The sequence below is a fragment of the Phyllostomus hastatus genome, unplaced genomic scaffold (assembly GCF_019186645.2).
Source record: "Phyllostomus hastatus isolate PE091 unplaced genomic scaffold, TTU_PhHast_1.1 phas_contig_159, whole genome shotgun sequence".
NCBI classification, from domain to species: domain Eukaryota; kingdom Metazoa; phylum Chordata; class Mammalia; order Chiroptera; family Phyllostomidae; genus Phyllostomus; species Phyllostomus hastatus.
In genome coordinates, this window is record NW_025333640.1 from 2,258,912 (window position 1) to 2,271,642 (window position 12,731).

At 55.4% G+C, this 12,731-nt stretch overlaps 1 protein-coding gene across 2 annotated transcripts; it reads left to right on the top strand.

Moving 5' to 3' along the window:
* On the top strand, positions 1-11,011 carry UBXN6 (UBX domain protein 6). Of its 2 annotated transcripts, none has more exons than XM_045831135.1 (10): positions 1-199; positions 4,675-4,841; positions 5,286-5,350; positions 6,371-6,499; positions 7,569-7,666; positions 8,247-8,322; positions 8,906-8,990; positions 9,097-9,447; positions 9,683-9,831; positions 10,424-11,011. In XM_045831135.1, exons 1-10 carry the CDS (start codon positions 117-119, stop codon positions 10,550-10,552), a joined length of 1,332 nt encoding a protein of 443 aa, XP_045687091.1. In that variant the 5' UTR covers positions 1-116; the 3' UTR covers positions 10,553-11,011. The 2 variants fall into 2 exon arrangements, with proteins under 2 accessions (XP_045687091.1, XP_045687092.1); XM_045831136.1 differs by having other exon boundaries at positions 58-194.
* Positions 11,012-12,731: the final 1,720 nt, after the last annotated feature.

Sequence of the window (12,731 nt, forward strand, 5' to 3'; positions counted from 1 at the left end):
GGACTTCCGGCAGCCCCTTATTTTTTTTCCGGTTGCTGGCTCTTACAGACCCCTCCCGGACTGGGCCTTTGGCCCCTATTTCCCCGCGGCCCTCTGCCGCTGGGCCTTCCGCCACCATGAAGAAATTCTTCCAGGAGATCAAGGCTGATATCAAGTTTAAGAGTGCAGGTCCCGGACAGAAGCTTACGGAGTCGGTGAGGTTCGTGATTAGCGCTGGGGCGTGAAGCCTGGGGGCGGAGACGGTCAGGGGAGGCCAAGAGGGCTAGAGGTGAGGAGGGGAGAGATCTTGGGGGCAGGGGCCACGAGGAGCGCAGTGGGTGTAAAAGCAAGTGGAGGCCCCTGGGGGCGGAACGGGAGGGGCAAGGCCTGAGGGGGCGGGGCTGCCGGGAGATAGTGATCAATGGAGAGACTTGGGAGGGGAGTAGGGGGTGGTAAGGGGGAAGCTAGGGGGCGAAGAAGGGTCCCAGAAGAAGCATATAGATTTTGGGGAAATCTAGGTGATGGGAATTGGTGGGTGAGCCTGGAGAAGCAAAGAGTTATCGTCCATGGCGTGAGGGGTCTGGGCCCTGGGTCTGGAGTTCGAGGGAGGACTGAATGGGAGCCTGGAAGGCCAGGGAATCTAAGGCATTGTTGGAAGAGTCGACAGGGTGAATTGGAGGGGGCTGCGAGGGGCGGAGGAAGGTCTGGTAGGAGAATGGAAGTGGGTGGGTGGAGGTGGAAAGAGAACGGGGTGGGGTATGTCTGTGATGGGAAGGAGGCGGGGTCCTTGTGGGTGATGGTTAAATTGAATGGGAGGCCCTTGGGAGACTTGGGAGTGTGGGGGATGTGGTCTGCACGCCTTTAGGCCTCTGTGAGTTTTCTGGGGAGGACTTGAAGAAAGGAAGGGCCTGGGGCGAGAGTGCAAACTCAGTGGAAAGATGTGAGGAGGGCAGGTGACATGAAGGAGTCAGTAAAGTGGAGGAACAAGTGAGTATGCTGGACTGTCAGGTCTGGGCGGCTGAGAAGGAAGCTCCACTTGGAGGAGGGCCTGGGAGATGGTAGGGCTGCTGCAGGGAGCTACGGGGTGTGTGTGTGTGTGTGTGTGTGTGTGTGTGTGTGTGTGTCTGTGTACTTGGGGGTGGCCCTAGAATCAGTCAGGAGTGACTGAGGAAAGACCCCAGCCTGGGCAGGGTTCTGTGAGGAATAAGGAAAGGGACTGTGAAGAGGTAGGGCTGGGAGGGGTAGGAGGAGAGCAGGAAGTAGGGCAGGAAGGGAAGACGAGGGAGTCAGGGTTGTGTGAGGGAGAGTGGGTACAGGGCAGGGACTTCAGGACATCTGTCACAAAGATTGGGGGCTCCCAAGATCCTTGGGAGGGAGTGCTGAGTGGGAAGAATGAGACTCATGAAGGCCAGGTTCATGAGTGAGGGAGGGAAGCACAGTGGACAAAATTAGGTCCTAGGAACCTGAGGAGGGAGAGGAGGGCAGCTTAAGGGGGGCCATGGAGAGTGGTGGACCAGACAAGGGGGTTCATTCATTTGCTTGACAAGTTGTGGGTAGAGGTGGGGGCTGGGGCAACTGGGACTGTGACGGGAAGAAGGTGGGGGCTGTGTGGGTGATTGCCGTGCCAGACTGGAGGCCTGGGAGGAGAGGGGACGGAAGTAATTTGGAGATGTAGGCTGTTGTGACGTGCCTGGAGTGAGCTGGGAAGCTCAAGGTGTAACACTGGAAAAGGCGGCATTCCTGCTGCCTTGACTGCCAGGACCAATCAGTAGAGCCAAGGATTGGATCTTTATGGGTGCTTTATTCAGATGTCGGTGATCTGAGAAGATTGCAGGTTATGTACCCTAGAAATCATCCTAACGTCTCATCTCAAGCCAACCTTTTTATAAGCAGAAGGAAAGGATAGGTAGTGGGTTTGGAAAAAGGTTAATCAGATAACGGTTGCAGACAGTGATTTTCCTAGTATTTCTGTAACTACTGATCAATAATCCTTTATCTGCATCACTGACGTCAGATACCATCTCAGTAGCTTGCACATCTCCTGGGGACAAAATTTGAATTGCTTGTCCACCTCCTGGAGTCATGCAGGCCACGTGTTCCGCTCCCATGTGTTCCAGCTCCCAGAACAACAGCTTTCCACATGCATTAATTGCTTAAGCCTATCAACTATGCCTAAAGCTAAAATCTTTAACTCTTGAATTCCCCTGTCAGGCGTGTGGAGGGGTGTCGAGCAGGAGTCTCTCATGGTTTGCCTTCCAGTGGGTGGAGACGGAAAAAAGAAACCAGTACACGTATGATGGAAGATTAGGTTGTGCCCGGGGCTGTGAAAAAAATAAGCAGGGGCAGGGGATAGTGAGTATTGGGGGTGGGGGACCTTTAGATGGTCCAGGAATTTGGCTCTTGAGAAGGTGACATGTGACATGCAAGCTGGTTGAGGTGAGATTCAGCCATGTGGAAATAACCTACCCCCTCCCTTCCCCCCGCCCCCCCACACACATACAGCACACCGGGAAAAGCCAGTGTTCATGCTGCCTGTCACCTACCAGAACTAGTAAACAGAGATGGGGATTGAATCTTTATGGGCACTTTATTCAGATGGCCGGTGATCTGAGAAGATGGCGGGTTTATACCCTAACAAACTTTCTTAAATTCCATTTTAAACTGATTCTTTTCACAAGGAGGAGTGTAGGTAAGGGGTTTGGAACTCAGGGGAAACATTAATCAGGTGAAAGCTGCAGCATTCTTCCATCTGTGCCCTGGGCAGTGGGCGTCTCACCCTGGAGCACAGGGGCTCAGAGCCATCCCGACTGCCTGCAGTCCTCTTTGGACACGAAGGTGGGACTGCCTGTGGTCTCCTGGAGTCAGGGTGAGCCCTTCAGTTCCTGAAACAATAGCCTTTTACATGCACCGATTACTAAGCTTATTAGTTATTATCTGAAACTAAAAATTTTCCAACATTTGAGTCCCCCATCAGCTCTACCCTCTCCCAAACCTCCTTCCCTCATCCCACCCGCTGGCGGCACTCTCAGGCAGCAGGCGCGGGAGGTGCAAAGGCTCTGTGGCAGGGACCGGCTGGCCTGCAGTGACCAGCAGTAGTGAGACCGGGGTAGACAGAAGAGTGAACCAGGCAGACGGGGATGTTGTTCGTGGCCTGCGGGGACACGGGCGGCTTTAGGGTTCTGTTGTGTAGGTGTTGGGAGGACTTGATGTAGAGGTATGATAAGTGCTAACTTAGGTTTTAGGGGGACCACTATGGCTGCCCAGCAGAGCACGAAGTGGGTGAGTGAGGTATCTTGGAAAGTGGCCCAGGGATATTTATTTCATTGCTTTAGAGAAGAAGGGAGGGGGAGAGAGAAAGAAAGAGAAGCAGTGATCTGCTCCCTTCTTGCATGTGTCCCAAGCAGGGATTGAACTTGCAATGTGGGTGTGTACCTTGACCAGGGAATTGAACCTGTGACCCTTTGGCTATGGGATGATGTGTTCCAACCAACTGAGCCACACTGACCAGGACTAATGGCATTTTTATAGAGAGACCTCAATACCACATGGGGCTAGGGTGGGTTTTATGTGACCCATTTTTTCTAACATGAGGTTCTCAGCTGTGGGGCAGGGATGCGAGGGAAGCAGGTCCCAGGGGCCTTGGGACAAGAAGAGGGGGCTGCCCGCACATCTGAGCAAAGTAGGAGGAGTGAGGCCGTGAACCAAGAGCCTTGGCTTCTGGTAAGGTTTACAGGCTCAGCACATAGGATTCTAACTGCTGGGGCCGGGAGAGGGTCCTCAAGGAAGAATGTAGGTGAGGTAGGTGAGTCAAACCAGGTGGGACTTTCTCCGCTGGGATATTCAAAACTAGATCCTTTTCTTCCTTCCTTTCTTCCTTTCTTTTTTTCTTCCTTCTTTTTAAAAGATTTTATTTATTTATTTTTAGAGACAGGGGAAGGGAGAGAGAAAGAGGGAAACATCAATGTGTGGTTGCTTTTCGTGCACCCCCCACTGGGGACCTGGCCTGCAACCCAGGCATGTGCTCTGACTGGGAATTGAACTGGCGACCCTTTGGTTTGCAGGCCAGCACGTAATCCACTGAGCCACACCAGCCAGAGCCAGAACCAGATCATTGTCCTACTAAGTAGATTAAGAAGCCATTCGTCCCCTGAGGTTATTACTACACTTATTTCCCAAAGTGGAGGTGATACGAAACTTGATCTTTGTAACATACTTAACACAGAGCTTGAATGTTGTCTGAGCTTCTGCAAAAGGAGATCTTAAGACCGCCCTCAGAGGGGTGTGGTTTGAGGAAACAATACTGTGTTGCCTGGCGCGTCGTAGATGCTCAACTAATGCCACTGAGACTACTCATTGCTACAGACAGGAAGGGTCTCGATTCTTACTCAGGAGGGAGCTGGGGGAGGGTTGACTCCTTTGAGTCTTGTCAGTTCCTGAAGACATTAGGATGCTTAACCGGATGGCCCCCATATGGAGGTGAGTGCCAATAACCCCAATTAACAGGTGATGCCTCTGAGGCCCAGGCCAGTGAAGGACTTGCCCAACGGGGCAGAGCTGGGAGTGAAATCACTGTCTGCCTCCAGGGGCTGTTAAGGCAGATGTCTGTCTGATGGGGCAGGAGTAGAAGTGGGAGAGGGGTAGAGGCTCTTCCGTCTGACCCTATGTCACTTCACTTTCCCTCTGTTTCCCCTCCAGGGAGAAGGGCCCCAAAGAAAAGCCCAACCAGCCAGTGCTCCGGCAGCCCCGCCAGGGACCTACAGATGAGGCGCAGATGGCAGCCGCAGCGGCCCTGGCCCGGCTGGAGCAGAAGCAGCCCAGGGCCCGGGGCCCCACATCGTCACAGGACTCCACCCGGAACCAGGGTGAGTTGTGCTGTCCTTGGGCTGCAGGGAGGCAGGCGAGGTGAAGTGGAGTGAGGCCTCTGTCCCCTCTTGTCCTCGAGGCCTGTCTGTGGCTGTTCACAGGTCCTAGATCCTGTGCTCGGTCCTGGACGAAAATAATTATATAACCAATGACATGGGGGGCTTTAAAGTCACCGTTGTGAGAGGAGGGAAATTCGGGGGGAGAGGAACAAGGGTCTGGCGTGGTCTGAGTGCCGTGGACGTGAGGGAGGGTGCAGAGGGGAACGAGGGAGGAGGGGAGGTTGCAGGTCGTTGTCAGGTTATCAGGTGAAGTGTGGGGGCATGAGGCAGTGTTGCAGGAAGACGGGCTAGGACCTCAAACTGGAAGGACGACTAGAACTTGACCCACTCGAGGGCCAGCCCTGGAGGGGCCACACACTGACCCATTTCTGCTTCTCCCTCCAGTGAGAAAGGAACTTCAAGTCGAGGCGACTGTCAGTGGGAACTCGAAGGCCCCAGGGACTAACATGGTAAAAGCATCCTTCTGGCAGCATGACACCCTGAGGGGTGGCCTGGGGCGGGGAGCGGGGCCACCCCTAGGTTCTTGCCTGTAAGCTCTTGGTTCTGGGCGTGGTGGGGACACAGAAGAGACAGCAGGGTGGGGGAGGTCACCGCTGGCTTGGGGAACCCTGCCTTGAAAGGTCGGGGCGGGTTGTGGTTGTGTTGATGTTGACTGGGGCCTCCACGCTCAGCACCTTAGGGTGCCAGGCTTGGGTGCTGAGGGTAGGACTGGACCCCATTAGTTTGTGGGTTACAGCCCCAACTCTAACCCCATGAGGGTGGGTGCTGTTGTAGTTCCCACTTTCCAGAAGAGAAAACAGGTTCAGGGAGGTGAAGGCAGTGTTCTTAGTCGTGCACCTCAGAACCAGCAGGGCTGAAGGCGAACCCCAGCCTGTGCGACCCCAGAGCCTGCACCCCTGGCACAGCCCTCTGCAGCCTTCTCAGGAGGCAGGAGGGCTCCATGGAGCGTGGTGTAATTTGGCCGTTTAGAAGCAGGTGGGTCTCAAAGGAGAGCTCTGCAGAAAGGGTGTTCCTAGCAGTTCAGCCCTCAAGTTCTCACTGAGTCTTAGCAAGGAACAGACCCTAGATAGACATTGCCTAGGAACTGAGGCCCAGAGGTGGGCTGGGACGGGTCCAGGGCACTGTGACTCAACTCCCCACCACGAAGCCCCTTTTCCGCCAGGCAGCAGGGACAGGAACAGCAGAAGCCGCTGATTGAGCGCTGTGTTCGCAGCTGCTGCACACTTCTCCTTTCCTCCTCACCTTGTTGAGTCCTGAGCTGGTCCTGCAGACATTTCACAGACTAGAGAACATCCTCAGAGGTGCTCGGTCACCGGGCCAAGGTGTTCCATGGTGGAGGGGACAGCGTTGAGACCAGGGGTGTCTGGCTCCCAGGGCCATGCTTTCAGGCCTGTGGCACTCAGTGACTTGGGGTGGCATCTGTGCACAGTCCAGGATGAGACACTTTCATCCCCCTCCCCCCCCCCCAGGTGCCTGAGCCCAGAGAGGAAGGCTCAACCCCCCTGGCAGTGCCTGGAGTGTACTTCACCTGCCCCCTCACAGGGGCCACCCTGAGGAAGGACCAGCGGGACAGCCGGATCAAAGAAGCCATTCTCTCAGTGAGTGGAGGCCTCATGCCCCGTCCCTCATTCAGAGGTTCCAGGGTTGGAGCTGCCTTCAGGAAGCCCCAGTGAGGCCGGGTGGCACAGGTCCTTCTTAGTGTCCCCACCTGTGTACATCGTATCTGTTGTCACCTGGTCAAAGAGGAAATGCTTACGTGCGGTACAAAATTCCACATACAGAACGGGAGGCAGAGAGAAGCCACCTTTCACTCACCTCTTGGCCACCTTCCCAGGTGACAGCCTCTGTGGGTAGTTTAGATCCCTGTTCAGGGACATTTCGAGTGTGTACAAACTGCCGACATATTTGTGTCTCCCCTTCACTTGTTTTGATTTTTCATAAAAGGTAACGTACCACTCACGCTAAACGTAGGAACTGCCAGCTATTACAGCAGTATGAAACAAACTTCAGCATTTTTTTTCCTTAAAACTGAATTTGGAAATAATTTCAAACTTAAAAAAAATTTCAGGAACAAAAAGAACACCTAAATACCTTTGCCCTGGGCCTGAGTTTCCCATCGCCATCGTAACAGGCTATTGCAACCTGAGGGGCTTGGAATACACACGTCTGGTCTCCTAGAATCCTGCAAGTCAGAGTGTGACGTGCCTCTCTCCAGTGGCAGGAAGGCTGTGTTCCTTCTGGAAGCTGTGTGAACAGTCCATTTCCTGGCCTTTTCCAGCTTCCGGGCCACCTGTGTTCTGTGACCCCTACCTCCATCCTCACAGCGTGTGACGCCAGGCCGCGTCTTGGTCCAGCCTCCATGTCCTGGTTCTCTGCCCTGACGGGCTCTTATGGTTACTCTGGGCCCACCTGGCTTGTCTAGACTAATGCCCCGTTTTAAGGTCTGCTGGTCACAGCCATAATTTTACTGTGAGATCTGGGCTGCTCATGGCCCCTCTTCCCCAGGAGGAGGGGCACTGCTGAGGCTTTTCTCCTCCTTTTCTGCTGAGTGTGTGCAGTCGAAGCCCCGAGCCTGTTACTCTGCCATTATTACTGCTGCCTCCTGAGTAACCAGGCCCCGGGCTGTGAGGGGAGCACTCTCTGACGTGCTCTCCTCACTGCGCCCAGCACTTCTCCGTGGACCCGGTGGCTGCCTCCATCATGAAGATCCACACGTTCAACAAAGACCGGGACAAGGTGAAGCTGGGCGTGGACACCATCGCCAAGTGAGTGGGCGCCCTGTCCCCCACTGAGGGTGCGAGTCTTAGGCCTCTAGCAGGACCTGCTGAGGGGACCTTCCCTCCCCCTGACCCAGGAAGAGAAGGGGCTTGGCCTCTTTGGGTCTCAGTTTACCTGTCTATAAAAGGAAGGGGGTTACTGAATTGGGGATTCCCAACCCTGGCTTCCCTTTGGTGGCCATAGAGGAGTGTGAGGGAGGTGGGTTCCCACCCCACTCCCCTGACCACTAAGCAGGTCCAGGGGTGCTAGAAGTCTGTTTTGCGCATGAGCTCCCAAGCAAACACTGGTGATCATTGGCACTGGAGGCCCGTTCTGGCTCTGTCCACTTGCCCCCACACTGTGGTCCATTGGTGCCCTCCAGGGGAGGCAGGACCCAGGAGCAGTTGCAGCAGTGGGCTCCAGGTGGCCCAGGCTGTTGGCAACGGGTCCGAGGTGTGATGGCACCTGCTCCCCCTCTTAACCACGAGCCTAGGTGTAGCTCTGAGCTGCTGTTCACCTGGGGATGGAAGGTGCAGAGCAGCCAGTCACCCAACCCAGGCCTGTCCTTGTTCCCAAATTCTGCCTCAGGTACCTGGACAATATCCACCTGCACCCTGAGGAGGAGAAGTACCGGAAGATCAAACTGCAGAACAAGGTGTTCCAGGTGAGGGCTCTGTTGAGTGACTTCCAGCCGGTGCAGCCAGCATGGCTGGGCCAGCGATCACACTGGGCCTCGTCTGGTGGTGGGGCCCTGGGAGGGCTTCTCCAGGGTTGCAGGTGGAGAGGGGCTTTATGAACACTGCTGGCATGTTTTGACCTTAATTTGAACTAGTTGGGATCATGTCAGCTGGGGGGATTTCTTACATAGACTTCTGACTTCTGTGGAGAAATCAAGTGGTCCCGCCACCCTGGTCCATGTTACTTGTGCTGTTGGCAGGGCACCCACTCTCCCCTACAGCATCATACGCAGCCCTCCCCCCATTTTGAAGACCCCCGTGCTGTTCTTTGGCTCTTGAGCTCCTCTTCACCCTGGTTATTGGCCTCTGGGGTCCCTCTGTGAGCAGCTACTGGAAACCTTGGAGCCTTTCTTTAGGCAGCTTCAGAGGCAGGGAAGGGGGGCTTGTCCTCCCCAGGGGCCAGCCCCTCAAAAAGAGGGGGTGCTGGGCCTGATGGGACCCACTGGGCAGTGAGGTTGGTGGGGCTCGAGGAGGCCCAAGGGCCCTGCATGACTTAAGCTCTATTCCCAGGAGCGCATTAACTGCCTGGAAGGGACCCACGAGTTTTTTGAGGCCATTGGCTTCCAGAAGGCATTGTTGCCAGTTCCAGATCAGGGTAAGCTGGGGAGAGAAAAGCCTTGGCTGAGTTGGGAGGTGGGAAGGGGAGGGGCCTGGCTCGGGGGTTTTCTTGCTGTGGCACAGGGACATCTTGTGTCCCCCAGAGGGCCCTGAAGAGTTCTACGTGCTGAGTGAGGCCGCCCTGGCCCAGCCCCAGAGCCTGGAGACGCACAAGGAGCAGCTGCTGTGTGCGGAGCCTGTGCGGGCCACGTTGGCCCGCCAGCGACGTGTCTTCCGGCCCTCACCCCTGGCCTCTCAGTTTGACCTGCCTTCTGATTTTTTCAATCTCACGGCTGAGGAGGTCAAGCGGGAACAGAGGCTCAAGTCTGAGGCGGTGGAGCGGCTGAGCATGCTGCGGACCAAGGCCATGAGGGAGAAGGAGGAGCAGAGGGAGATGCGCAAGTACACTTACACACTGCTGCGAGTTCGCCTCCCTGACGGCTGCCTCCTCCAGGGTGTGTGCTGCCTGCTAGCCAGGGTCGTGCAGGGAAGGGGCTGGGCAAGGCCCGGGAGGTGGTTGGTGTCTGTGCTGATTGGCTGGGCTGTGGGTTTGCTCTGCCTCCAGCAGGGTCTGTGATCTGAGCTTCTCTGAGCTCCTCTGGGCTCACCTCCACTTGTCTGGGCTGGGTGGGCCCTGGGGAGGGTTCCCATGATGTCCAGCCTCACTCCGACTGTTCCACCCCCCTCCAGGGACCTTCTACGCCCGGGAGCGGGTGGCAGCACTCTATAGCTTTGTTCGGGAGGCCTTGCAGAGCGACTGGTTGCCCTTTGAGCTGCTGGCCTTGGGTGGGCAGAAGTTGTCAGAGGATGAGAACTTGCCCTTCAATGAGTGCGGGCTGGTGAGTGACAAGTTGCCGCATGCTGGATCTGGATTCTGGCTGAATCTGCCACACATGCCCTGAAAGGGCAGTGCTTCTTAGTATAGGGTGGTCCTAGGAGAAGGGGTCCCAGGGCCAGGCTCCCTGGGTTTTAGTTCTACCTGTTTATTCACAACGTGACCTGCATAACTTCTCGGTGCCTCAGTTTCCCACCCTTAAAATGGAAAAATTGTCAAGTATGTTATTTTCTGAGGAGCAGAGCCCAGAGGAGATTGGAAAGGAGAGGATTTACTGGGGAGGAAGTTGGAGGAGGGCAGCCATACCCTGATGCAGGGAGACCAGGGAGGAAGGAGGCCTGGCTCGGAGGTCCTGAGTGCTGCCCAGCAGTGGTCAGCCTCAGCAGGCCAGGAGGTGTCCCTGAACCCAGGTCCTTGGTAGGAGGGGCCACTGCTTCGGGAATGGGCTTACTGAGTGACTGCTGTCACTGTTGTCACCAGTGGGAACAGTCTTGGGAGGGCGTGGCCCTGGCTCCAACACAAAGATTTGAATGTGAAGATGTGAACTTTGTCACGTAAATGCCAGAACAAGGCTGAGGCTTCTTGCCCCACCACAGGTGCCCTCGGCCCTCCTGACCTTCTCGTGGGACTCGGCAGTGCTAGAGGACATCAAGGCTGCGGGGGCTGAGCCAGACTCATCTATCCTGAAACCCGAGCTCCTGATGGTCATCGAGAAGCTCCCGTGAAATAAAAGCAGGGTTGGCTTCAGCCCCCATGGGTCTGTGTCATGCTCTCCTGCTTCCTCCACCACTGCTCATGTCCCTGCTCCCCCTCCACTCAGGGCCTCCCAGCCTCTTCTGGGACTGTCTGCCCAGCCCACAGGCAGGGGAGGCCACTGGTTGGCCTGTGATTGCCACTCAGAGGGCTTTCAGGAGACAGCTGCTGTGCTGTCCTTGGTAGTGCTGGCTCTAAGCCTTATCCAGCTGCTAATAACATGATTAATGGAACCCTAGGCATGACAGATGTGAACGCCTCCCTGGGCATGAGAGTGGGCCTGCAGCACGGGCCCAGGCCCCACGGCTGGCCCTGAGGCTGCCCTGTGGGACTGTTGGTGACAGTGGCATAGGGTGGAGATGCTGGGCCTGTCAAGCCAGAATTCTGTAACTCTAAATTCTGAACTGAAATAAATAGGCTCTTTGACTAGACTCCTGGTGGTGAGTTCTGGCTGTGTGTCGCAGGGCAGGTCAGTAGCTGTCACCCAGTGGACAAGCCCACCTTCCCGAGGGAAGGCGCCCCAGGGGCCCTGGGCCCTGGGCCCTGCAGAACTAGTTTCCATAGATGTTCACATCCTCACCCCTGGAACTGAGAACGTCCACAGAAGAGGAAAGTGACGAGGAAATTCGTGTGTGACTGAAGACCTTCAGATGGGAGATGGTCCTGGGTTTTCCAGACGGGCCCAGCATCATCCCAGGTGTTCTTATACGTGGGAGGAGGAGGCAGAAGAAATGGAAGAGACTGTGCTGCGGGTTTCAAATTTGGAGGAAGGATCCAGGAGCCAAGGAATGCCGTGGCTGCTAGAAGCCTGAAAAGGCAGGAAATGGATTCTCCCCGGAGCTTCCAGAAGGACCCAGCCCTGCCCATACCTGTATTTTAAAGTAGTGAGACCCATGTTAGTCAGATATGATACCCAGAACGGTAAGAACAGGTGTGTGTTTTAAGCCATCGTTTTTAGTGATATAGTGATATATTACAGCCACAGGGACTAAGGGAAAGCAAGACCTGGAGCATCAAAGGTACTCATCCCTGGTCACACCCAGGCTGGGAGATGCCCCCTCAACCACTGACCCGGATCATCCCCTCCCTCTCACCCCCAGCAGGTTGCTAGCTGTGGTTTGTAGACACTCCTGCAGAGGCCTGGTGGCTGGTCCTGACCACTGCCAGCTGGGTAACGGAAAGACTTGAAGCTTCAAGACCTCAAATACAATTAAATTTTTTTAATCTGTTTTTAGAGAGGGGGAAAGGGAAGAAGGGAAGGAAATGTCATTCCTTTGCCTCGTGCACATGTCCCCCTTCTGGGGACCAAACCTGCAAACCAAAGCATGTGCCCTGACCAGGAACCAAACTGGTGACCTTTTGATTTGTAGAACGACACCCAACCAACTGAACCATACTGGTTAGAGCCAAATGCAATTGATTTTTAAAGCAAAAATCCCTTGTAACCCTGCCATGCAACTTGCCCCCATGCAAGCCCCATTTCACACTTGGGCCACCAGCATCTGTTGGACCCAGGCCTGTCTCCTTTGCTGCCATATCTTGGGAACCCAGCACAGCCTTGACCTGTCACTTAGGTCCTACATCTCCTCCCTGTCCCCAACTGCAAGTTGTCAAGACACCCAACTAAAACAGGCCTAAGGGGTCTTGACAGGTAGCTGTATCTACAGGAATAACACATGGGCTGCTGTCCTGTACACACACCTGTATTCACTGGCACCCTGCCTCCAGTAGGAGGTCCTGGCTGGGGCTCGCTCTGCAACTGGGTGTTCCTCAGGCCCACCCATACAGGGCCTCTGAGGGAGGATCAGGGTACGGTGGTAATGGAACACATGGAGTCTTGGCCGGCCACACAGCAACTGGTCGGGTTGCCCCATCTGGCTGTATCCAGCTGACGTAAACTGTTTTGCATGCTGATATGCCTTCTCCCTTGGGGACAGCAGGAACAAAACAACGTGTGGTGTTAGCAGGACAGGAGTTCAGGTTGGATGAAGTCTGTGAACTCTGCCAAGATCTCAGCTCCCTGAGGCCTTCCACAGACACCTCAGTGGGGCTATCACTGCCCCAGTGTGGCGCTGTTCTCGGGTCTCAGGGACCAGGGCTCTGGCATCTTCAGCTGGTTCCACCCAGTTCCAACATTCTGCTGTGTTGTGC

Coding starts and splice junctions, on each gene's coding strand:
- UBXN6 (XM_045831135.1), top strand. CDS start 117: ATGAAGAAATTCTTCCAGGAGATCAAGGCTGATATCAAGTTTAAGAGT. Junction 200..4,674: donor AAGCTTACGGAGTCGGTGAG/GTTCGTGATTAG, acceptor TTTCCCCTCCAG/GGAGAAGGGCCCCAAAGAAA. Junction 5,351..6,370: donor AGGCCCCAGGGACTAACATG/GTAAAAGCATCC, acceptor CCCCCCCCCCAG/GTGCCTGAGCCCAGAGAGGA.